The sequence below is a fragment of the Engraulis encrasicolus genome, chromosome 16 (genome assembly GCF_034702125.1).
Source record: "Engraulis encrasicolus isolate BLACKSEA-1 chromosome 16, IST_EnEncr_1.0, whole genome shotgun sequence".
NCBI classification, from domain to species: Eukaryota; Metazoa; Chordata; class Actinopteri; order Clupeiformes; family Engraulidae; genus Engraulis; species Engraulis encrasicolus.
In genome coordinates, this window is record NC_085872.1 from 13030212 (window position 1) to 13057437 (window position 27226).

Below are 27226 nucleotides of genomic sequence, written 5' to 3' on the forward strand. Positions count from 1 at the left end.
TGTCACCGCAACCCACATTAAGTGATGTGAAATCTGTCTCAGAGCAAACCAATTGATCGAGATGCTGATTAAATCACAGTAGGGCCTGTTATCTGCAGTAAAATATACCTGCATGTATCAGGATGGTGAATGTCATCTTAAATTGCCTCCATTTCTAATGTATGCAAATGGATGTTATGCCCTCATATCCTTGGAAAAGGCACACAATCATCTTAAGAATCATATAATCTTATACAATACATAAAGCATTTTATATTGAATATTCCTAATAATTAAGGAGTGGTGTCACCTACATACTAAACAAATGGCCACCAGGTGGCAGTGGCATTGCACCCCTCACAGAGCCGTATATGGCTCTGACCCCTCATTGTGAAACCTCAGCAAAGCAGAGCTGTGTGATGGAAAATACTGTCATCTCGATTTACATCCACGTTTACCTCAAGAGTGTAGCTAACACATAGGTGAGGAATATGATCATCTTAATCATAATGACATCAATGAATGCATTAAAGCTAATGAAAGGGGTCATGCAACTTCTAATGTGGCAAATGACAAGCAAGCTATATGCCTATTCAAGTCAGTCCTACGTAGCAAAGCTTTTATTGCATTGCATTGCAAAGGGCACTAACAGGTGTGGTAAAACACACAAGGTCTGCCTACTATAATCATTAACTGAGAGCGGAGACGATGAAGGCCATTGTACATTTCGTTGAGTAGTGTTGTTGCTGCTGCAGAGTAACTTAAGGGAAATTCTATTATTATTTTTGAATTGTTTTATTAATTGAATGTTAAATTTAGATTATGGAGAAACATTTCTGTTGTAGGCCATTGTAAATTGCCTCAAATTTGCCTGAGCTATTCTCAATAATTGGTTACTTTCTGTGGATGGTCCTACAGTAATGTGCTACACCTAGGCTACTGTTTATGGTTCAATGAAGCATTTTTTCATCCACCATACAGCAATAAACACAAGTTACAAAACAGCATAAAGGTTGTTTCATAACGTGAGTGCAGGTACAAATTCATCATTCCCATGAACGCCTCCCATTCACTCAACTGTGTGGGCTGTATTTGTGTAAGATGAAAAAACACAGGAGTGGTTCTTTCTCTCTCTCTCTCTCTCTCTCTCTCTCTCTCTCTCTCTCTCTCTCTCTCTCTCTCTCTCTCTCTCTTATTTCTTTCTTTATTTATTTATTTATATTCCACATAAAAAGGAAATCCACCAAAGAAGAGTCAAAGCAAAATAAAGTCATGGGCTTTTCAGAAGGGTCTTACTCGCCAATCCCATACTTGACTAAACCCACGCTGGTGTGGTGACATTTTATGTGAAGCTGAACCAAATGCAAAAAAAGTAATAATAAAATTGGACCTCTGGCCAAGGTTAAAAATGAAATGCAAGTGTAATGCAAAGGTCATGGATGCAAATAGTGTCCCCTTTTCTTGGAATCAGATTATGTTGTAAAATAAAGAAAAAGGAAAGCAACAGTGCCCTGATTAAGAGAGACAGCATTTGGGCATAAAGTATACCCCCGCAGCCCCCGTGAGGTAGGGGGGGCCACACGAGGCGGGGGCCCACATGGGCCCTTGACTTGAAGAAACAGGCCCCCTCCACATGATATTAGGCCCGATTTTTTAGTTCAGGGGCCCATTCTTGGTAGCTTGCAGGGGGGCCTGAAGTACTTGCGTTACGCCAGTGTGGGGAACTACCTCTCAGCATGCACAGCTGACCAGTGTTTTTGGTAAACACCTGAGCTTCCTTCAATTCTTCCTTCCATTCTTGCTTGGGAGACTTCCGTCCATTCTTCTTGGTAAAAGGGTGGGTTTATGTCAGGGGACCAAGAAAAATACAGTGTGCACCTCTCCTCTTTCATCTTCTGAATTAAGTACAGCTTGAGCTTGGCTTTTGTGACAGAGAAGCCTAGGCCTAACATTCTTTCAACTGTGTGTTTTGCCATAGAGAATACTACTGGAGCAAAGCATGGAACAGTGTGTGTTTAACGGTGAAACCTTTGTTACACTATTTCCACAAACTCCTTTGCTCAATGCATGTAAACACTAATATAAAAAAAATTATCATCCCAGAGACACACTTCCAAAATGCACCTGGGTTGTGTATGGCAATAAACAAACATGTCCCATGTCTCTTCCCTGCCATTTGCAGGCTTTGATGATGTTCTGACTTGGTCCTTTATTTTTCAAACATCAGTTATTCCAGCTATTTATAATTTTTTTCATCATTCTAATTATGTGTGCTGCTGAATGTTGGATAGAAAGAACTTCGATGTGGGGCTATATGCTGCAGTACGGCCAATTGCATCACAAAGTAATCAGATCCAAGACAGAAAAGATATAGGGCAAGCACATGTTCATCCTAATATGCTGAATTAATTATACATATTTAAAATAAAATAGTGTATGATGTTCAATCATGAACAAAAAAGTTTTAGGATTGGCATAGGCCTACAGCCTATTCATCACATTGTTAACAGGTGCCCACATGATGCAAACAGTGCAATTGGAGTGTTTTTTGTTTTGTTTTGTGTGATATGAATGAAACATTTCAGTAACCTACATGAAGTCATACAAATAGCCTAGTTACCACTGACATGTGTCTGTCTGTAGCCTACTCCGTTTTAAAGCAATTAAAAAGGCTAGCCCTGAACTCTCGGTCGGTCTCTCTGGGGAGAAAACAATAGCATTGCCATCAGTGTCAATCATATGACTCTATCTTGCATAAACCACCAGTGGGCAGAAGTTCAGTCGCCCAAGTTCTTACGGCCTGTCTGATCACCGAACGTGCTCTGTCCACCTCCTCCCATTTCCACATTCAATAGCCTGGACTCTATATAAGCTGCGACTGCAATGACTCTGAATGATTCCATGTAACGATTCCGACAAGCGGATTCCGCCGGCCAATTTAAAACTTACATTTTCTCTGAGGTAAGGTTTACTCATCTCTTTACATATATCTATAGTTATTTTATTCTTACGAGGTAGGCTACTGTTCTGTTAGGAGCGTCAGCCTGTCACCTCACTGGCAACGCTCGAGAAGCATGGTTCTGTCAAGGGGTCCTTCTCAAGCTGGCGAGCGCAGGGGTTTTTGTTGTTGTTAGGTCAGCCAGGCTTCAACATTTTCAACCTCCCACGGCATGCATACAGCGTGAAATCGATTGGTGTTGCCATTTAAAGACGTAGCCTATATTGTTCTTATAAATAACAACAGTTCACTTGAAATCGCTGGCTGCTTTTGGACTGTAATTTTCTGCGTGAAATATCATCTGACCAGAGTTGTGCAGGTGTAGCCTATTATTAGAGATAACATTATTTGTAATTTAGCTGTGTTAATCAGGCCAAACTAACAAGCAGGGAAATGGCAGTTAAATAATTTTCCACAAGCCATAACTTTGAAGGCATAGGCTACACACATCATACACATCTGATAATGTAAGACTATTTTTGGTTGTTTTTAGGGCCTATGCTCAGGCTATTAATCTATTGTTTGATCTGTTAATTAGTGTAAGGGCTGATTGGCCTTCCTGTTTATCGTAGGACGCCCTGTGAATGTTGTCTGCTCACCTAAGATGAAATGTCAAGTCTCACAGCTCACAGTAATTGAAAGCCTATAAATTACTCCCTCAATTTGCATTTCAGTGCAAGACATTGTTGGTATATTTTGTAGGCTTATGTCTTCCTGAGAGTGGCTCACACAACAAAGGGCCTTTGCCTCCTTACTGGTGACTTTAATAGAAAAACACAATACATGATAAGTGGGGAAACATAGATATTTGTTTACTTTCACTTTCCCTGACTCTCTGACATCTATATGGCCACCCTCACAGCCACAAGAAGTTGACAGTGGTGTGTTCACAGATGTCCAAATGCTGTGTCACTGGTTCTTCTACTGGCTCTGATGTAATTATATTTGGCCAATTAATGTCCAGCCACCCCACAACCATTATGATTGTTGTATTTAACAAAAAGTGGGAGAGAGAGGGTTGTGAACAGTAAGAATGTAGCCATTATGATTGTTGTTGTATATAACAAAAAGTGGGAGAGAGAGGGCTGTGAGCAGTAAGAATGTATCCATTATGGTTTTCATTTCAGAAATGTTTTGAGATTAACTGTGCCAGATCGCATGTGAGGAAGTGTCCTAAGTAACCCTCAGAGAAGGACAGGCCTGCTGCTTTTGTGAATCTCTTTGCATTGCACAGCAAAAAATAGTCTGGGAGTCTCACTTCCCTCCAACTCGGTAGTTTAGCGGCCGCATGACACTCATTTCTGAACTTCCATAATTGAATGCACCCATTATGGGCATAGAAAACAGTGCAGGCAATGTTCGTTCTTGCTTAACATTCAAAAATAGCATCTAAAGGCTTTGGGGTGGACATCCCCACTGATAGTCGGAGTGACCACCTGTCTTGCTTCGCATTGTTCTGTAGGTCTACAATAACTTTTAATTCCTCTGTACATCAAGCATTAATGTATACTTTAAATCTGTAGTATTACCATACTGCATGTGGCCAACTTAAGTTAAGGACTGCATTTTAATGTACGCTACATCTGGCCTGGATGTGCAAATGATATATAATATAATATAATATAATATAATATAATATAATATAATATAATATAATATAATATAATATAGTATGGGCAGTCAGGGGTAAGCGGTGAGGGCGTCAGATTTGTAGCCCAAAGGTTGCTGTTTCGACTCCCGACCTGCCAGGTTGGTGGGGGTAGTAATTATCCAGTGCTCTCCCCCAGCCTCCTCCATGACTGAGATACCCTGAGCATGGTACTGTCCTGCCGGACTGCACCCTTTCTGGCTCCATTGGGGGCTGCCCCCTTGCACGGATGAGGCATAAGTGCAGTTTTGTTTTGTGCTGTGTCACTTCTGTGCTGTGGAGTGCTGTGTCACAATGACGATGGGAGTTGGAGTTTCCCAGTTGGGCTTTCACTTTTTCACTTTCACTACTCAAGACTCTCAATACAACTTCTGCTCCTCGACAACACTTTCATTTCCTCTGCTGACACGGGAGATTTCCACAAATATGTGTTTTCTTTCTTCTCTTTCACAAGCTTTCACTTTTTATAATAGTCATGTGTTATGTGGTTCTGCTGAGTAGTCTGCTGCTGCGTAATTCCATGTTTTTTTAAGACACATTCCTGCACTGATATCATTGAGGCCTCCCAGGTCTTACGGTACATGGCCAGTTGGATAACGATGTGAATCTGTTAATAGCCCATAGAGGTCATGTGTAAGGCCATGTGTAAGAAAGTGTGGTAACCATAACCATTCATTTGCAGATGTGCTGCTATACCGATGCTTAGCTTGGAAAAATATTTTGTATTTTTAACTATTTAATATTGAAATTAGTAGCACATATTAGATTAATTTTGTAGTCCACTGGAGAGAGCCCTTCAGTCTATCTCAAAATGTGGAGAGTTTTGCTGTCCCTGCTACTTTAGCAGAACCAATTTCTAGTTCAATAGATGTAATCTGTGTTGACAAATGAATGCTGTGTCCTACATGTTGTCACGTCACGTGTAGGTGTAATGTGCAACTGTGCTTGTCTCCAGGAAGACGGGTGTAGGGGATGGCGGAGCTGAAAAGTCATGTCAGCTTGCAGATGGCTGAGGACATGGGAACCAATGGTCGCGCAGGGCCCAAAGTGAACACCATGGGAAGCGGCAGGCCTCAGCGCGGCTCTGTTGTCAGCTTCCACAACATCCAGTACAAAGTGAAAGTGAAGAGCGGCCTCCTCTGCAAAAGAAAGGTTACAGACAAAAACATTCTTGTAGATCTCAGGTGAGCCCAGATTCACTGTTTTAATGATTCAACTCGATGTGATGGATAACATTTTTTTAGGTTTTTATATTTTGACCCTATGGTGCTGTTTCCACATAGCTGGACATTTTTGAAAACGCATTGGTTTTGGCCTCCCGTTTCCACATAAACTGAGTTTAAAATCCACATATCAAAAATCCGGCTTCCAAAATATCCCATTTAGGGGTCTAAAACGCACCTGTTACAATGGAGTTTTTATTTGTATCCACATGTTGTGTTTACACCTAAACAGGAGGAAATAAATATCCACATTTAAAAATATCCGGCTACATGGAAACAGCACCTAAACATTATGCATGAAAGAAGAAGAATTTTGAACTACACCAGAATTTGATTAAGTGATCAGCATCAGTTGCATACACAACAGTGTTTTAATAATAGCATACAGCAGCATGAAGTTGTGAATGTATTTATGCTGTACAGTAAAGCAGCCAAAACTCCAAGGGCATGTTCCTGTGGCCATAAATGCCTCTGACGGTTCCCAGGGCAGATCATTGAGTGCATCATATTGCTCCTGTCTACAGTATAGTGTTAATTATATGCTATTAAGCATGCCCTCTTGCGTGTAATCTCCTTGATTCACCAGAGACCAGTCTGCCAGGGAATGGAATTAAACAGTCTCACGTGAGGAGCCTCTTATTTATTTAATTAATTTCTCCCCCTTTTTTATCCCATTTTGAGAAATGGACTTGTTCATGAGACTGCTGATAAAACTGTTCTCTTGGGCCTATACTACAAGGCTGGTTCAGGAGTAAACTGGTTCAGTAAAGAGGTAAGTTAAATGATCTAATAGAAGAGCCTGGAGTCCTCATTTTGTTAAGAAAATGTGGACTCTAGGCTCTTCTATTAGAAGATTCACCTCTTAACTTAGCCTGGTTTACTCCTGAACCAGCTTTCTAGTATAGGCCCCAGGTGCATTACATGAAAAATACCTTCAGCTGCAGTACGCTAAAATATGTATCATGCACAATACCAAGTAGTACTGTGCAGAAGTATTTGGCTGCTAAATTCGACTGAGGCTCAAAAGTACAAAGTACACGGTAATACTGCCAGGACATTTAAAGTGCAGTGATACGTATTTGGTTAGAAAAGCATTAGCCAAGCAGTCGGATGGTCCTGACATCTTAAGGGCAAGGGCAAGGATAGACAATTGGCTTGGCTGTTGAAAAGCAGGATTATAGCACTTTCAATCACAGAGCTGCCCAGTTCAATTTGCCTTCCCTGGGGAGACACTTTGATATGACAGTACTGTTTGTCCAATGAATTTACACCAGTGGTCTCCAAATGGCGGCCTATGGGCCAAATCCGACCCGGGCATGGCATACATTTTGCCCGACATGAGGTTGGAATAAATGAAAACATACACTATATGTGTGTTATCTGTGGCAATAGTGCTTGCAAAAGACTTAATTTATTAGGAGCAACGTTTCGATCATACACTCGCCTCCAAAAGAGTTGTCGCCTACCCATCTGTTTGGAATAACAGCTAATAACCTGACTTTCAATTAATCACTTGGCTTCAGAAGTCACTCATATGAAAGCTACAACCCTCTCAAATGAAAATGAATGCAAAAAAATAAATTTCATGCACCAAAGAAAGATTGACCCTTTAATGACCACAGACAGGGCAGATTTTCACAAGACAAAAGTTTTGTCGCCTATCGAACATAGTGTGAAAATGAGCAGATAAGTCACTTCAAAACACTTCAAATACGCAGATCGGGTGTCATACTTAATCACTGAATCACTCTCACCTCTCCAGAAAATCAACTTTGGCCTTAGGTGTATGTTTAGGGTCATTGTAATCATGGAAAGCAACACAATGAAAATCAAGGGAGTTCAATGAGAGATGGTGACATATTTGCTATTCGTAGAGCAATACATTTTTAACTTCATGATGTAATCAATGATAAAAGCCCTCACACACCAGCAGTATGCATGCAGCTCCACGTAAGAGCTGTATCCCTCCCATGTTTGACTTTAGGCACCATGTATTTATTCCAAATTCTTCACCTTTAACACCAAAGAAGTCTCTCCCACTGTCCTGTCTCAAAAAAGCCAGCCAAGAGTATGTCAGGCCTAATTCTGACAAAAATGAAGGCTAATGGGACTCATACTCTGAAGTCAAGATCCCAAGATCAACCATTTTAGAACTGATAGCATCAAAACTATATGGTGTTGGAGATGAAGAATATGAAAAAAGAGAAATCGTGCATGTGAAACATGGTACAGATACAGCTCTTATGAGGAGCTGCATGCATGCTGCAGGTGTTTGAGGGCTTTTATCATTGATTACATCATGAAGTTAAACATGTATTGCTCTACGAATAGCGAATATGTCACCATCTCTCATTGAACTCCATTGATTTTCATTGTGTTGCTTTCCATGATTACAATGACCCTAAACATACACCTAAGGCCAAAGTTGATTTTCTGAAGAGGTGAGAGTGATTCAGTGATTAAGTATGACACCCAATCTGCGTATTTGAAGTGTTTTGAAGTGACTTATCTGCTCATTTTCACATTATGTTCGATAGGCGACAAAACTTTTGTCTTGTGAAAATCTGCCCTGTCTGTGTTCAATAAAGGGTCAATCTTTCGTTGGTGCATGAAATTTATTTTTGTACATACATTTTCATTCGGGAGGGTTGTAGCTTTCATATGAGTGACTTCTGAAGCCAAGTGATTAATTGAAAGTCAGGTTATTAGCTGTTATTCCAAACAGATGGATAGGCGACAACTCTTTTGGAGGCGAGTGTAGATCTTCTTCAGGCATCTTCTCAGCAAAGCATTTGCCAAAAGTGGCTCTCTGATTTCTTGCATCAACAACATTGTGTGAAAATATAACACAGTAGAAATTGGAGAGGACAGAGACGATGTGGTACTCTAAGCGAGGCAGGGAGATGTTCCTTCCCTTTCTGCAGTCGCGAGGCCATTACTGACAAAGTGATGGACCTCACCCAAATACTGATTTGTTGCTGGTGTGAGTGCTTAAGGCGGAGTGGGGAAAAGGGATATCCTACAAAGGCTGCCGCTCTAGTTGCTCAGCCAATCGGACGCTAGTCTGGTCTGTTAAAAAGAATCTTGGTTCCCTGCTGATTGAAGCTATGAGCTATGAGCATTTAATATGAACTTAAATATGAGCTATGAACTTTTCCAAATAGTATGTGGAAGACATCAAAACAAAACCTCTGCTTTTTACTGTCATTTGCATTTTTTAAATATGAAATAGCATTTGTCTGAGAAGCAAAATATTGCTTCAAACTGTATTTTCCTTTCTCGTAAACTTGAGCAGAACTCAGCAGAACACAGGAAAACATTGCCTCAGTAATTCAACACTTGGAGAGTGGATTGAACATCTTTACACCATACTTTTGCCTTGATAGATTTTACTATGATTGTCTGGTTACTCACAAATCATATTTATGATTGAAAGTAACTACTGGAAGTGACAGTTCATTTCATCAATATTGTGTTCAAAGCACAAAATAAATTTGCACTAATATGATGGTAGTCATGTGAATCTGACATGACATCTGATCTGAAAGTCTGCCTCCCCTGTCTCTCTGCCTCTCTCTCCTTCTTCCCTTCTTCCAGTGGGATCATGCGACCTGGTTTAAATGCTATTTTGGGACCAACTGGAGGCGGGAAGTCCTCGTAAGTACATGGTTTTCATGATGCACCGCAAACACAGCTCACAGAACGATGTGCCATTCATTCTAATAAATTTGTGGCCCTACCGTGACTTAACGGTCACACAGGGCACTTGCCTGCTACACGGCCGACTTGGGTGTGATTCCGCCCCGGGTCTTTTGCTGAACCTTCCCCGCCTCTTTCCCCCAAACGTTTCCTGTCTCTCAAACTGTCCTGTCACTCATAAAATCTAAAAGACCAAAAACATATCTAATTTTTTTTAAATGTTCACAACTACTTCCCTCCCTTCTGGATTTGCATGACCCCCATTATCACAGGGCCATGCTAAGTCCACAGTGGGCTATTTTTTTAAGGGAAGTGAAAGCACAACTGGGAAACTCCAACTCCCACACTTGTCATTGTGATACAGCACTCCACAGCACACAAGTGAACACTGCACACAAAGAAATATTCATATCATATTCATGCCTCACCTGTGCAAGGGGGCAGCCCCCAATGGTGCCTGAAAGGGAGCCGTGCGGCGGGACAGTACCATGCTCAGGATACCTCAGTACCATGCTCAGGATACCCCTAACCGCTTACCCATGACTGCCCATTCCTATTTACCCTTGCCCACATGTATCACCTAATCAAGCGGTTCTCAACCTTTTTTGAAGAAACGCCCCCTAGATGTCATCCTAAACCTACTAACGCCCCCTTAACTTTATCGTAAGCCTGCCAACGGCCCCTTACTATTAAAAAAATGAAATGGACTAATGCCTCCAATGACAACTAATCACCACCCCCTCTCAACTGTATCCTTCTCAATGCCCCCCTAGGGCTCCCCAACATCCCCTGGGGGGCTGTACCCCCCCCCCCCCCCACAAACACTAACCTAATCTGTTTTCCTAGGTTCTTGGATGTACTGGCTGGCAGGAAGGATCCCGGAGGCCTCTCTGGAGAGGTGCTAATTGATGGAGCTCCTCAGCCCCCCAATTTCAAATGCCTGTCTGGCTATGTGGTCCAGGTATAATATGCCTTCACTGTAGTCTCATTCTAACAACTGCATATATACCAGTGGTCTCCAAATGGCGGTCCGTGGGGCAGATCCGGCCCGGGCATGGCAAACATTTGGCCCGCCATGAGACTGGAACAAATTAAATCATATATGTGTGCTATTTGTGTGGCCCTCAGCCTCATCTGTCCTAACCTAATTTGGCCCTTGGGGAAAATAATTGGAGACCACTGGCATATACAGTTGAGGACGATATTATTAGCCCCCCTACTGAAATTAGACATATCTCTTCATTGATCATTGAGAATGATCATTATTAATAAATGTATGTTATTCTGGAAACGAATACACCATGGAGATAGTATCCAATAAGTTAAATTTGCACTTTTCCAATTTCACAATGAGTTTAAACAAAAAAGTGTAAATATGGCAAGGACAAAATTATTAGCCCCCTTATCATTAATAGTCAATACAGTGCCATTTATGAACAAAAATTGACACCAGGCACTTTGATTAGTTAACTATGTTGGCACATGTCCTACCAGGGATTTTGGGCCATTTTTCATTGCAAATAGTTAAGCTGGTCCGAATTGCATGGATGTGGAGGATGAACATTCATTTTCAGAACTCTTCAAATACTATCTAAAGGATTGAGGTCTGAACCACTCCATGACCATGGTTTTAGTATCCTTGAAGAACATTTGAACTATTTTGGATGCAAGTTTTGGGTTATTATCTTATTGAAAGATACAGTGAAGATCTTAACTCCCTCTATGAGCATATTTTTGCAAGGTCACTTTCCACATTCTATAATAATTTTCAGTTTTTATGGTGCCGTACACCCAAACAAGGTTTCCTGTGGCTGAGGCTGCCACAGAATGATGCATCCACCACCATGGTTAATTGTGGAAACCATCTTATAGCGATTCAAGGCCTATCCCATTCTTCACCTGACAGAAGCAGAATTCATGCATCAAAGCAGGTGCAATTGAATATCATCAAATGAAAGCAGAGACGTTCAAAACTCATTTTTGACTTTCACATATTCACAGGCAAATCTCAATAACACTCTGATATGCACTGCCTTTAGTAAAGGGGTTCCTCTGTGATGATGGCCCCAAAGCCCAATATGATGACAAGCCCTAACAACTGTCTTTCTTGGGGGGGTAAACACCTCCAGGTGAGGCCAGGTCAATAACAATCATCTAGGCAGGTGTCCAATGCTTCTTTGGTCTAATGAGGCTAAGCAATTTCCACAGTTACACATAGTGGAAGGCCATCAAGTTTAGTCTGTTATTCAGCCTCAGACACAGGGAGTCTGGGTCTGAATCTGGATTGCTGGGTCTTCCAACAACATTGTAACTCAAAGCATACATTTAGATTAGTTCAGAGGCTCTTCAAGGACACTAAAACCATGATATTGGAATCACCCGCTCATAGTCCAGTCCTCAATCCCACTGAGAGTATGTGGTTAATGTCTATGCTCAGCATCCATGCGATTTGGACCAGCTAGAACACTTTGCAGTGAAGAAATGGGCCAAAATCCCTAGTGGGGCATGAGCCAACCTAGGTAGCAACTTATGAGATCCTGTTGTCAGTTTTGGTTCATAAATGGCGCCATATTGACTATTAATGATCAGGGGGCTAATAATTTTGTCCTTGTCATTTTTGCCCTTTTTTGTTTAAACTCATCGTAACAATAGAAACATCTAAATTCAACTCATTGAACATTATCTCCATCAGTGTATTTGTTTCCAGAATAACAGAAACGGTGAATAATGGTAATTCTTACTACGAAATCAAGAGAAATGTCTAATTTCAGGAGGGGGGCTAATAATATCGTCCTCAACTGTACATTATGTGGTGTCATGGCCAATAACAGTAAACAAATAACAACAACAACATTTTTATGCTGTGCCAGTAGTCCTTCTGCATTGTTACAGCATGTCTGCAGTAGCTTTTTCTCAGTTTTGCCGTGTTTGTGGTCCAATTCTGCAGGATGATGTGGTGATGGGGACACTGACTGTGAGGGAGAATCTACGTTTCTCTGCGGCGTTGCGTCTGCCAACGTCAGTGAGTCAAAAGGAGAAGGAGGTGCGCGTCAACAACCTTATCGAAGAGCTGGGGCTTGGCAAAGTGGCCGACTCAAAGGTGAGCACCCCTCAGTGATCCATCGATATGAAAACTATAATATTAACAACAAAATAATAATAACAATAATAATAGTATTCACAAGGATTATAATAATACAGTACTTTTTATTTTATAACTTCCGCCAAGGAGGTTATGTTGTCGGTAGCGTTGGCTTGTCTGTTTGTCTGTCTGTTTGTTTGTCTGTCGGCAGGATGACTCAGAAAGTTGAAATTTGTCTAAAATTGGCTGAGTTGTTGGAAATGACAAAAGGAAGAAGTGATAAAGTTTTGATGGTGATCTGGCTCACAATCCGGATCCAGGATTTTTTTTTACCTTTTTTTAACCATTGCAGGATAGGGCGAATTTTCATATTCCAGTTTCTAACTCCACAAAAACAAGGCAGAAAGACTTAGAAAAAAATAGAGTGTTACACAGTCAAACATTCTATCAAACAGCTTCCTTGGCAGAGGTCTGCACTCTCTGAGTGCATTTCTAGTTTTTTTATGCAACCATTTTTGCCTGAAGTGAATTTGTCTTTTTCTTGTTTTTAGTCGTTTCCTATTTGATACATACTAATATCCGCATGACCATTACCCGGTAGCTTTTGATGTGTTGAATTGATAAAGCAATATATGAGTTATGCCATGGGGAAATAAATCCCACTGACTTCCTCCCTAATTGTTACATACATCTGTTCAAAGACTTGGGCGTCGGCCATGTCTATGCCAGGATGGTAAACAAACGAACAATTGTGTTTTCATAACTCAGAGATTTGCATTGCTGGACACACACACACACAGGAGGTTTCACAGCTACCCAATACCCTCCCATCATACTAATGGGAGGATAGATACACATTGACACAGCACATTTCTCTCCCTCTGGCTTTCATTTCACACACACATACACACACACACACACACACACACACACACACACACACACACACACACACACACACACACACACACACACCAACCTTAAATATCTTATTGTTTCTTGAGGTCTGCTACAGATTACCCTCTTTTATCACTCTTCATAACATTAACTTTTAGTGCACATAATTTCTCTTCTTTCAACACGCACACAAAAACATATATGAATACTACTATTTCTTGTTTGTGTAAGTAGTATCTTACATAGGAAATCCTTAGGGAAGTAGTAACAAGATATCAAATCAGCTGTGTCTGTTGGTTGTAGAGGAAGGGTCGAGTGTGCCTGGCTGCCTGGCATGGGTGCTGACTAGGCCATAGGGTTCACACAGACAGTCAGGCAGCAGTAATGGCAGCAGTATCAACATGAACTTTGGACCAGAACAGAACAGGTGCCGGGGGCCACCCACTGTGGTATAATTTACCTCTACGTAGCAATGACTGCTACCCTGTGTAAGGGTCATCGGGCAGCTTGTAAAACTACAGAGATAAAAGTTATGTCCATTCCTCAGCTACTACAATGTTTAGGAAATATACATGGCTGTTGGTATAGCCTAGTAAGGACCACTGGATCAATAACAAGGACACTGATATTTGGCATGGCTTCATATTGTAAAGTCTTATTTACAGAAATTGTAATACAAGACATGTAGGCTTAAACCAGTGGCTCCCAATCTCGTCTGTCGTGGAGAGAAGAGAATACTTTCATGAATCCCATACAATTGTGTACATGACATGTCTATGATGCAACATTAGTGGGGAAAAATGTTTAGCATTTTGGAATATGATGGGGGGGGGGGCATGCGGGTGTAGTGGCACGTGAAACTGGCCATAAAATTGAGACACGTTTGAATTGTGTTCGCAACTTTACCTGAAGAAGGTTGGATGACCGAAACGTTGTATTAAAGTCTGTTAGTGGAAATGGACAGTGTCCGGGATTTCTTTGCACCTGAATGACAACCCCACCGGGATAATATCCTATGCACCTGTCCAACCACAAAGGTGTTGCAAAAACGTCATTTAGAACAGACGTTTTTAGGAAAAGAGCAAGTAGAAGCAGCCCTTGCTGAAGAGGAATTGCTGAGATTTGCTTGAGATAAGATAAAGGGTTTATGGTCACACCAGATCAAAGTGGAGAGACTGCATAAGGAGCCATTCACGTGGCACAGCCATGCTTGTACTGACACCGTCTACCGTAGTATGTGGACATACTGTAATGTGTTCACGTTCTGTGTGTGTGTGTGTGTGTGTGTGTGTGTGTGTGTGTGTGTGTGTGTGTGTGTGTGTGTGTGTGTGTGTGTGTGTGTGTGTGTGTGTGTGTGTGTGTGTGTGTGTGTGTGTGTGTGTGTGTGTGTGTGTGTGATATCATGATTTGGAAAATCGAGTGCACGTTTTAAAAGTTACAGGCATAAATGTATCAATAAATTTGACGTGTTTGACCTTGAGCTGGCGACCTGGCATTTCTTGTGTGTGTGTGTGTGTGTGTGTGTTTACGTTTATAACGTGTGGTCTGGAATGATGTGCAGGTGGGCACGCTCAGTGTGTGCGTGTGAGTGTGTGTGTGTGTGTGTGTGTGTGTGTGTGTGTGCGTGTGCGTGTGCGTGTGTGTGTGCGTATGTGTGTGTGTGTGTGTGTGTGTGTGTGTGTGTGTGTGTGTGTGTGTGTGTGTGTGTGTGTGTGTGTGTATGTTTATGTTTATAACGTGTGGTCTGGAATGATGTGCAGGTGGGCACCCAGCTGATCCGAGGCATCTCCGGGGGAGAGCGCAAGAGGACCAACATCGGCATGGAGCTCATCATCGACCCGGCTGTTCTCTTCCTGGATGAGCCCACCACCGGCCTCGACGCCAGCACTGCCAACTCAGTCCTGGTGCTGCTGAAAAAGTATGCAACACGCAGCACACACACACACACACACACACACACACACACACACACACACACACACACACACACACACACACACACACACACACACACACACACACACACACACACACAGTGTGAAGTTTTAAGATGTAACGACTAAAAAGTAATGCAGAGTACTAGATGAAGAGCTTCACAGCTTCTTAGATGCTGTTGTCACCTTTTGTGTATTGCTGTTATTATATCCAGGGCTCTAGATTAACTTTTTTAATCGCCAACTTTTCATCTTTTTTTTCATTTCAAGTGGCTAGTAGATGTTAATCTTATTAGCCAAGCACACACTCACTAATGGGTCTAAGTGGCTAGTAAGTTGGTCTTTTCTACCAGCCAAACTGAAATCTCACCAGCATTTGGGCAGTTGGCTGGTGTTCATTTAGAGCCCTGATTACATCAAGTCTTCATCAGGCATACTGTGTACTATTCAGTGGAGGCTAGCAGCACCCCTTACATCATGAACAGCTCCTTACATCATTTCCATAGTAATGTGCTGTATGTGATGCATACTTGATAATCATTCTTGGTGTCTTCTATGGATGTTATATTATCTAACTGGGTTTCTGTAGGATGGCTAGCCATGGGCGCACAATCATAATGTCCATCCACCAGCCGCGGTACTCCATCTACCGCCTGTTTGACTCGCTCACCCTGCTCGTCAGTGGCAAGCAAGTGTACCATGGACCAGCCCAGGAAGCACTGGAATACTTCTCCAATATAGGTTCGATCTCTATATGTTTTGCTTTGCTGTACTTCAATCATCGAGTAGTCTGTTCACTTCATCTTTATGCTGACTGTTCAAGTTCTTTTGTTTCAGACATGTAAAGGTTTGTTATCTTTTACCTGACATGTTTCGATGGTGGAACTTCTGTCTTCATGATCACTAAGATGTGTTATGAAGAAAAGGAAAAAGTTTGGAGGGCTTCGGCGTTTGAAGCCTTGAAAAGACTTGACTTTAATTCCAAAAGATTAACATTATGTACTAGATGATGACTCTGCCAAGATGAAGGCCACACCTTGGCCAAAACATGTTGGCGTTTTTAACTTATTTATAATTATTTAGCCGTCTTTTGGAAGAGTGCCTTGGATACTCAGGGCATGTCACGGCTCATGGTGGTCGGCAGGCAACACAGACCTCTCCTGTATTTGCTCTCATTCACTCCTGATACTGTTGCCCAGGTTACACGTGTGAAGCCCACAACAACCCGGCAGACTTCTTCCTAGATGTCATCAATGGAGACTCCACAGCATCTACTCTCAACAAGATGGACAAGAATGGAGGTACAAATGATGAACATTTCATGAAAAGCCCACAAGTAAAATACATACATAAGCAGTCCAACTGATTACCTTGTCACTGAGTTTCTAGATAATCTAGATGCCATCAAATGTACATTTTAAAATCTTTTCCTTTATGAATTATAAACAGAATTATTAAACAGTGTTACTGTTAAGTTAACTGGGTTTTCTTTGAAAAACTGTCGTAAACCCCAGTTTGACTGTAATCTGTTACCTTAAGCCATCTGTGTTTCTTCTGGTGTGTAGATATTAGCTTTGAGGAGAGGAACAGCAACCTTCAGAGTATTGAGGACCATTTGGTCAAAGAGTACTGTAACAGCAGCTCTGCTCGGGAGACCAAGGCAGAGGTGGACCGCATCATCCAAGGCAAACAGCTACACACTGGACACAAGTCTCGCACCGTCACCTACACCACCTCGTTCCTGCACCAGTTTAAGTGGGTACTCAAGAGAACATTCCGGAACCTATTTTTGAACCCACAGACCTCTGTGGCACAGGTAATCAAGACATTAGATTAGAGAAAGTATGTGTCAGTACTGTGTTTTCTGTGTAAGCTTTTGCTACTTTTACCTGCAACCAAATCTACCTTCGGGTACAAAAAAGTTACCATACCTTACCTTACCTTACCTTACCTTATACAAATGCACTACATACAATTTCAGAATTGGCAGAATCTGGTAAAAATAGCACATCAAGACAGTTTTCAATGACTATGGGGAAGAACATATGAGGACATATGGACTACAATTTCCTTGTGTTGCTCTGGAGTGGTTAAACATTTTCATAGCAGTAGACTTACTGATTCTGGCCCCCTTCCATACCGTTTGACTGTCTGCCACCAAAACACAGACATATTTTCCACCACCAACCGTAACCCCTCCATTCACCTTCACCTTCCTGGAAAGCAGAGAGAGAGAGAGAGATCAGGAAAGCAAAGGAAACACTTTTGTGAGATCCTGACTTTGATGACCTTATGACAGGACTTACCCCGTTGGAAATGGATTGACTTAAGAGTAAGGCTGGCACTAATCACCCCAAGCCACCCCATCCCATCCTGGCTGTCTCTGAAAAGAGGACTTTAATATGCCCTCATTAGCCACCCCACCGTGGCAATAGAATGCCCGCCGCTGGAGCACCTCGCTTGAACCATTATTAACAGCTAATGGGTGCGCGCAGATGAAGCAGTCTAATCCGGGGCCTCATAATCAGATTTGTGTGGCTGGTGTGACCCCTGGGTCGCCCTCTATGGCTGGGGACTGAACTGATATCATATCTGGCAGGTGGAAAGACTAGAGGGAGGTGTGGGGAGAGAGAGTGTGGGATTCCAATATGCAGACTTGTGTCCTGTTGAATTTGAGTGGTATATCCTGCTGCATTTTGCAGCTGACCAACAACTGATTGACCATACTGTTAAGTTTTAGAATGAAACTTTTGCCAGTCCTGTGTTCCAATCAATTGGGACAGGAATGTGCATGTTTAGCTTCTGATATCTTGAACTCAGAGCTGGCGACTCTGCCATTGAAGGTCACCCAGAACACTTGTGCTTGTGGCCTCGTACCAGGAAGTAATATGTCGTGATAACATCACTAACAACAGCATTTTATTTCAATACCTCGCTAAAACTCAATTGTGTGAAGTCATTTTCTCCTTAGCAAACTGGATGGTGAATGAAGAACAGTCCCCCAAAGTTTGTTGTGGCTAGGCAGACAGTGGGGAAACTTTATTCACGGAGGCGGGGCGAGGCCACAAGCACAAGTGGACAACGGGAGGCCGCATATTGGAATTCAACCAGTGTGTGGGGTGGTTTGGGAAGGCAGGGAGCAATGCAGGGTCACATGACATGGCATGAGGCCTCGATTCTTTTGGGGGATAACCTGGCAAAGAGAGGACAGTGAAACAAAACAAGGAGAAAGAAGGTCTGCACACTGTTGCTGCTCCCTCCCTGTTCAGACTGTTTAGACTGGGAGCAGCAACAGTGTGCGGACCGACCTTCTTTCTTTTATTGTCTCATCGTGTTTAAGTCCGACACCTGTTTTATCTGCATGTGCACGCACTCCAAAACGCTACAAAGACAGGACAGTGGCCTTGTGTGCATTTGTTTTGCAGGTCATAACACAGATCAGAGATGTTTCACTCAGTTACAGATTTTTTTTGTGTGTGAGTGAATCTCATGAAGCAACAGCAAAACCTGTTGTTCACCTAATGAATTGCCAGCAAAGAAGACCAGTGTATGGTGATTTGGCCCACTTTTTACTTGGATTACTTTGACTGCAAATCACCAGCACCTGGACAGTGTTTGTTCACAGGGACTCTGCTTTGAGTACCACATTGTATATGGCATTACTTCTCCCTTTACCACCAAATATCTGCTTTAACCACTTTTCTTAACCCGTTAAGACACGGCGTCATACATTTGCTGTTACCAGAATGGCAATGGCCAAGTCATAGTGCATTACTAAAGGCCCTGTGCACTGTCATAGCACTTAATAGCACTTGGTAGTTAACTTCAATGACTCTTGCAGCGTGCCACTGGAGGTACGGCATGCATTAAGCAGGGGCTAAGGTTTACCTCCTCCTTATTTCAGGGGGTGCATTCACAGCTTAGTCAACCCAGCCCCATCAACCATCACCTCATTCACACATCACAGATGTGTGAACACAAGCCACATATATGTCAGCATTCTTCAAAGACTAATCCTTTAGGCTACGCCAACGTGTCATGACGACTGGTCCTTTTTCATACATCAACTGACCTCATGTAGGTCATATGTATGTACCTCTCCCTCCATGTTAATCACATGTTACATTACATACAGTCTATGCTCAATTGTGTGGAAGGCCCTGAATCCGTTTGTTTTTTCATCTCATAGAATGCTGTGGGGTAACATGTTGGTTGTAGTGCCATAGCTACCAGTATCTGGGAGATGGTTGCTAGACGAGCAGTTCACTCTTGGGGCTCCTTGAGATGGTTGAGACCTTGTTAGTCACTCACTGCCTGATCATTGTCTACTGATGAGAGTTTCTAGACTATGCTAGACTAACACAATCACAATTGGCTGCGTCATTGTGTTACTTGACTCCCAATGCTTTAGGTCAGGGGTGTAAAACTCTTATTGACTGAGGGCCAAAATCAAAATCTGGAACAAAGTCACAGGCCGCACTCAACAATTATTTTTAAAAATAGACTAAAATTGTGCATGCATGCACTTCATATAAGTTCACATGCACTCTTTCCCATCATATTTGTTTGTTAAAATGTGACTGCACATCCTGTGACACAGCAAATTTCATGTTCAAGTCATGTTACGCTATACATTAATGTATGTGCACCAACTGTAATAAACATTTGAAATAATCTCACGGGCCGAATAAAATGTCTCCACGGGCCAAATTTGACCCCCGGGCCTGAGTTTGACATCCCAATGCTATAGTTCTTGAAGGTGATTGGCAGTGTTCTCCTTCTCATCCTTGGCAGCATCCTTGTCATGGTCATTCAGTGCTGCCATGTCCACTGCCCACAGTATTGCAGAGCCATAGACTTGATTACTCTCCATTAACATATCACCTAAAATGATTTGTGTTGTATGAAAGCTAGAGAATATTGGTGTAAATAGCACTGTGAGTGTGTTGTGTGAGATGCGTTAATGGTTTATCGTTCATGTGTTTTCTGTCTTGTGCATCTTTGGTCCACAGCTTGGCGTCACCATCTTCCTGGCTCTGATTGTAGGAGCTATTTTCTTTGGTGTGAAAGACGACCAGGCTGGTATCCAGAACAGGCAAGTAGAACAACACTCCCCCCCCCACCCCCCCCCCCCCCCCCCCCCCCCCCCCCCCCCCCCCCCCCCCCCCCCCCCCCCCCCACACACACACACATTTTGTGGGTGTATAAAAATGTGCATAACAATACTGTTTAACCATGGTGCAAAATAAATCTCTTGACTGTATGTGGATGTTTATGTGAACCCCTTTTTGTTTATTTCGGTGTAGATTAAAAACACCCAAGTGTATGACATTATATTAGTCAATACATTTTTTTAAATGCATATTTGAGGTGATAATGTTTGTACATTTATTTGTGAACATGTTTGTAACATGGAAACATAACTTTTCAAATTCATGAATTGTCTTTTGCCTGCCGTATCAGCAAGGAGCAGACAATGGCAAAATGGCTACTCAGCCATTTTATTAGATTAGATTAGATTAGATTATCCTTTATTGTCTCTTCTGGAGAGAAATTCAGAACGGACATGAGGAAGTGTGATTCACAGTTAACATCAGATCACCACAACAGACAGACTTATGGACCACCAAGAAACAGCAAACATATAAACAGGGTAACAGACAAACATTGTTACTGTCACACGTAACATTCCAGTTTTGGCCCTGAGTCACCCATATAAATAATACAAACCTAGATATTGCACATACTCTGACCTACAGCTGTTACTCAGAAAATACTGAAATAAAATAGAAAAGATAAAAAGTATAATGCATTAATTCCACAGAAAAGTCCCCCCCCCCACTCCCACACACATTAGAATCAAAAGCAGTGTGCTAAGGAATAGTTTCTTAGATAAATGCTGTAGTCTGAAGTGTTATAAGATGAATAACATACCCTTGGGACCCTCTATAAAGCCCAGGTGTAAGCCTCTTACACTAATCACATACAATGTTTATTGGGCCAATAACCAGCCCTATAACATGTGCTTTGAAGGTCTCTACACACAGACAGGAATGCATGACACAGACACAGACACAGACACAGACACAGACACAGACACAGACACAGACAGACAGACAGACAGACAGACAGACAGACAGACACACACACACACACACACACACACGCACACATACACACTTTACATATGCTAAATAAATATACTGACTTGATTCCACACATTTCGCATGCATGTTGTATTCACACTGGTTTCATGTCATTACCCGTGTAAAATGTGAAGTATGTGCAGCACATAATTGAATTAATCAGCTATTTCCACATCTTTAATGGTTCATGGCTTTTTGGGGTTTTCATGCCTGAGCTGGCTAAACGGTGGGATTTAACCTTAATGGCTGATTCCCTGTGTCAGTTTCCATTATGCCTGGCTAAGAAAATCCATCCATTGAAATGTCCTTAATATTATTAACACAAAACAATGATGGATTAGAGCAGTGTTTCCCAACCAGGGGTACATGTACCACTAGGGGTACGCGAGCACACTGCAGGGGGTACTTGATTTTTATTTATTTTTTTACAAATATATGGAGCTTAGTTACATTGGGGTAGAGAAAGCGATATAGAATTTGACTTAGGGGGTTCTCATGGCACAACGAAAAGGCTTGGGGGTACACAAGACAAAAAAGGATGGGAAACACTGGATTAGAGTATTTCTTGTATCCATATTAGTAGTTCACAAACATGTTTACAAACATAGGCTAATGCAAGTTTGGGACACTACCAAGCAATAGTCAGAGTACGGTATTTGACCATCTGAGTGGCAAAGGGTGTGAGAAGGTGGCTAAAGGTGCAGTGTGTTGGGTATTATATTTGAAAGCAAATGTTCAATTGAGATGTCATATTTGATATTGATATTGTAGAAATCGGATGGGACAAATAGAATGCTTAATAAATTGTGGCTAGAGTACAGTAATTAATTGTTCAATGAATTCACTGTTCCTTTGTTAAAATAAATGTTGAAATGTTTCCATTCATTGCCACTGTAGAGTGAATGATATGTAAAGAGTAAGGAATGGGATTTGACAAAGTGTGATTTTCACCCGCAGATTCGGCGCGTTGTTCTTCATCGTCACTAACCAGTGTTTCAGTTCTCTGTCAGCCGCTGAGCTCTTCATCACAGAGAGAAAGCTCTTCGTGTAAGCACTGAATAAAGTCTACTCAATTCACACACACACACACACACACACACACACACACACACACACACACACACACACACACACACACACACACACACACACACACACACACACACACACACACACACACACACACACACACACCTTTTTTCATTGACATTCCGTGCCCAAAAGTCTGTTTTCAAAATGAAATATTAAGTACTGCCTATTTGTTATCTCTCTCCAGCCACGAGTACACCAGTGGCTACTACAGGATCTCTGTTTACTTCCTGTCCAAGATCTTGTCTGATATCATCACTCTGCGCACATTCCCAGCGATTGCATTCACATGTGTGTCGTATTTCATGATAGGTACAGTATGTCTGCTTTCATCACTGATCTAGAGCAGGGGTTGCATAATGCATAACATGCACATGTATTTACATTACATTGAATTTACATTACATTATTGCATTACATTAAATTGCATGTGGCAGATGCTTTTCTTAACCAAAACGATCATAATCATAGCCGACATCACTAGTAGAAACAAAGTGCACAGGAAATATACAGAACAACAAGTGCAGATGCTAAGTACGTAGGGTTAGTATACTATATATATATATATATATATATATATATATATATATATATATATAGTATATATACGTATATGCATATACAGTTTATATAACATACACATCGGCTTAAGGATTCAACATAATACACAGTATGTGATAATGTATTAGTCCTATGTAGACACTTAATATTTCAGTGTTTTTTGACAGGGTTCAAGCCCGCTGTTGGAGCCTTCTTTGTCTTCATGCTGACGGTGACCCTTGTGTCCTACACCGCCTCAGCGATGACCATGGCCATCTCAGCTGATCAGACCATCGTGGCGGTCGCCAATATCTTCATGACCATCAGCTTTGTCTTCATGATGGTGAGTGCATCACCTCAGACTGTGTGATTAGATAGAGTGGTCCGCACACAGGGTATGAGCTTCAAAACATGTCAACTTTATTTCATTCTATAATCGGCAACGTTTCCTCAGAAACTCATTTCCCCAGTGACCTTGACCAATACACAATACTTACAGTAAAGAACTATCCGTTACTTTGGAGAAAGTGTAATGTAATTGAATACTTTAAGAAACATTGTTGGTAGATTGTAAGACCTACTGGATTTTTCTGTTGATGCTGTCAGAGATGAGTTATTAATGGCATTGTGGTGGTGTGTGGTGACTGAGTTATGAATTATGAGTTTAATTCATGTTTTAGGTGCTTTTCTTATCAGTGTTATTGTAATCTCTTGTCTTGCAGATTTTCTCTGGCCTGCTGGTAAATCTGACGACAATCATGGACTGGCTGAATTGGTTGAAGTACTTCAGTATCCCTCGCTATGGCTTAACTGTAAGTACATTCATCGTTGTCTGGATCATGCAAGTCTGGTCAAAGAATGTGTTTTTTTGTCAGATTGAGCACAGTGGCACAGTGTATTTAAGTTTGAATCCAATTGTGTGTCTATTTGTGAAGATAATCTGTAAATACAGTTTAAAAAAATGGATGGGGTGTATGTGGTGGAGAGGAATGTATAGGTATGTAAAGGAGTGTATATTGGAGTGTATATGAATAGATGTGTGTATATGGTATGTATTGTATGTGGATGTCGGAGGATGTTTACAGTATGTGTCTATGTGTTAAAGTGGTGTCTATAGCAAATGGGATGTGTACTACAAGATCTAACCTGATGGAACTGAACAGTCTCATGTGAAAACAAATGTCCCTATGGGACAATAAAGAATCTAATCTCATCTTAATCTTAATAAGTAAACTGTAACCCTTTTTTGTTTTTGTGTTTTGCTCTATCTTTTTGTACAGGCTTTTCAGATAAATGAGTTTGTTGGCCTCAAATTCTGCGAGGGGATGCCTCCCCTTGTCAATATCACTGGTGGTTACCAACCAATGTAAGTACACTTGGGTGTCACATTCTGTTTATCATGGACCGAAGTGTATAGTGCAGTGAGATCAGAGCAGTGTATAGTGCAGTGTATCAGAGCAGTGGTTCTTAGCCTGGGGTGCGGGCACCCCCTGGGGGTGCGCCAGAGATTTCAGGGGGTGCACGGAATTTTGTTTGTGTTGAGGTTGTGACCAAAATTCTGCTTCCAAACATTATAATTAGGGCAAATTAAATTTAAACATGTTTTCGTCCCCATGTAAATTCATTAAAGTAGTGATTAATGTTTAAAGTAAGAATCATTGTAATGAATCACTTAAATCTTTTTTTTTGGTGCGTATACATGTGTAGACATTTGGGATGGGGGTGCACGGCTTGGTTAAGAACCACTGGACTAGAGAGCCAACTTTGTGAATTTTCTCTGGCGCCATCTTTTGGTGAAGTTGTAGAAATGCATGTAATTTTAACATTTCTGGATTCCAACTAAAACACTATTTCCAGACAAAGTTGTGTAACTGACAACAATAATTTTGCTGCACTGTGTGTATATAAGGAGGTTGAATGCTAAAGTATTGAACGCTAACATAGTATGCCTAACAACATTAATAGTCGTTTGATAATGATATTCATCATGACATTCTCTACCATTGACATCCAAAAATTGCGGTTTCTGGCAGTTCCTGCCATGTCAAGCGTGATCTATTAATTGATTGCCTGTGTGATTTCCAGTTGCACAGGGGAGGCTCACCTGGAGCAGCAGGGTATTGACTACTCCACATGGGGCCTGTGGCAGAACCATATGGCACTAGGGCTCATGACTCTCATCTTCCTCACCATCGCATACCTGAAGCTGCGCTTCATGAAGAAGTTCACATGATCATCATGCTGCAGAGTTAGTGGGTACCTTCCAATATGCAGACTCCTGTCCTCCCTTGCTCACTTGCCTCCTTGCGGCCTAGTGATGACGTCAGGACAACAGAATTGTATTTCAATATCTCGTAAAAGCTCAATTCTTCTTTTCTCAGTTTAAAACGGGATGGTGAATGAATGAATAGTCCCCCAAAAGTTGTTGTGGCTAGGCGGACAGCAGGGAAACTTGATTGTTTTCTCCAAGGAGGCAGGGCGTCAGTGAAACACAAGGCCACAAGCACAGACTGAGGACGGGAGTTTGCATATTGGAATCCAGTCCACCCAGTGTCTTGAGGTAAATCAAATTGGACCAGCCACAGGAAACACCATGGGGTGGGGTTCAGTTCGTTTGCTGTACAACTTATGTCCGTATACCATTAATTGTTAAAGATGTATATTTTCACAATGATATTTCACTTTGATATTGCTTTTCTAGTGTATATTCTATTTATCTTCTGAAAATTATGTTCCTTTTATAGTTCTAACCCAAATATTTAAAATCATTTGCAAAACTGATTGAAATCATATACTGTATGTATGTGTAGCTTTTTTAAAAAAAAAAGACAAACATTTATGTCAAAATCTTTTTCTGTTCCTTTTTTACATTTGTTTTTGAAACGGTTGTGTTATTGCAATGGTGTTGTTTAAAAAAGGCATTTTGTATTCTGGATTTTCAAGAAGCTTGTTTGAAGTAAACTAATTATGCTCCAAAAATAACCAGCGCTGTCTTTTTTTATGAACTTTCAAGAAAGACTTAAAACGTTGAATAGGTCATGCATCCATAGATAAAAGAAATATCCTTAGTCTGTCATAACTGTGACTGGGCCCATTACATGTTGTCTGTTTCTTTTGAGCACGTCTGTTGATGTTATACAAACAGGATAGCCATGGTGAGCCGGGGCCTATACTAAGACGCTGGTTCAGGAGTAAACCAGATTAAATGAGGACTCCAGGCTCTTCTATTAGATGATTTACCTCTCAAGTTAACCTGGTTTACTCTTGAACCAGCGTCTTTTTTGCATGGTCTTTTTCAACTTTATTGACAGGACAGTGTGAGAGGTAGACAGGAAGCGAATGGCGAGAGATGGTGACCCGGGCCGGGAATCAAACCCAGGTCGAGCACATGGCCGACGAATGCCCGACTGGTTGGCCACGGCAGGGCCTTGAACCAGCATCTTAGTATAGGCTTCAGGTCAGGACTGGGAAGTTCACACAGATCACATTGTGAGACCCTGGGCTGGCAAAGGTCAGTGTGTTCCTGACCGCAGCAGACCCAAAGGTCTCGCACCAGCCTGCCCTCCGACCTAGTAATCCTTTAAAATCTGCTTTAATACACCTCAACAAACATCAGTCACTGGATTATCATAACACAATCTCATGATCTGCACACACATTTCACACCAATGCTGTTGAAAGTCAAAACCTAAGATTTAACCCATTGACGCCTGAGGCAACTTCAAAAAAGGGGGCTGAATGCCTGAGCCCTTTTTGAGAAAAGCTGCCCTCAGTCTATAAAAACCTAAATATCTCAGCTTCTGAAGCACATAAAAATATGCACTAAGTTGCATTTAAGCGCTAAGACCCTCATTAGAATGTGTTCATTCATGTCAAACAAACAGAGACTGTTAATGAAGTTGTCTCAAATCTCATGAGCCTGAATGTTGCGTAATGCAGCTCTAGGCGCCAGGCCAGGGCAATGTTGTGCAACGCAACATCAGGCATCAAT

General features: G+C 41.6%; 1 protein-coding gene across 3 annotated transcripts; it reads left to right on the forward strand.

Annotated features, from left to right (window-relative positions):
* Positions 1-52: 52 nt before the first annotated feature.
* LOC134465165 (broad substrate specificity ATP-binding cassette transporter ABCG2-like) lies at positions 53-26341 on the forward strand. 3 transcript variants are annotated; one of them, XM_063218679.1, is made up of 16 exons: positions 53-2940; positions 5581-5809; positions 9446-9505; positions 10394-10508; positions 12495-12647; positions 15287-15444; positions 16050-16201; positions 16660-16761; positions 17026-17276; positions 20473-20555; positions 22564-22653; positions 22883-23007; positions 23424-23578; positions 23958-24047; positions 24516-24601; positions 25321-26341. In XM_063218679.1, exons 2-16 carry the CDS (start codon positions 5598-5600, stop codon positions 25466-25468), a joined length of 1980 nt encoding a protein of 659 aa, XP_063074749.1. In that variant the 5' UTR covers positions 53-2940; positions 5581-5597; the 3' UTR covers positions 25469-26341. The 3 variants fall into 3 exon arrangements, with proteins under 3 accessions (XP_063074749.1, XP_063074750.1, XP_063074751.1); XM_063218680.1 differs by having other exon boundaries at positions 5585-5809; XM_063218681.1 differs by lacking the exon at positions 53-2940 and having other exon boundaries at positions 3723-5809.
* Positions 26342-27226: the final 885 nt, after the last annotated feature.

Excerpts from the sequence above, each read along its gene's own strand:
- LOC134465165 (XM_063218679.1), top strand. The coding sequence starts at position 5,598 with ATGGCGGAGCTGAAAAGTCATGTCAGCTTGCAGATGGCTGAGGACATG. Across the intron at positions 16,762-17,025 it reads CAAGATGGACAAGAATGGAG|ATATTAGCTTTGAGGAGAGG; the intron begins GTACAAATGATG and ends TCTGGTGTGTAG. Across the intron at positions 23,008-23,423 it reads TGTGTCGTATTTCATGATAG|GGTTCAAGCCCGCTGTTGGA; the intron begins GTACAGTATGTC and ends GTTTTTTGACAG.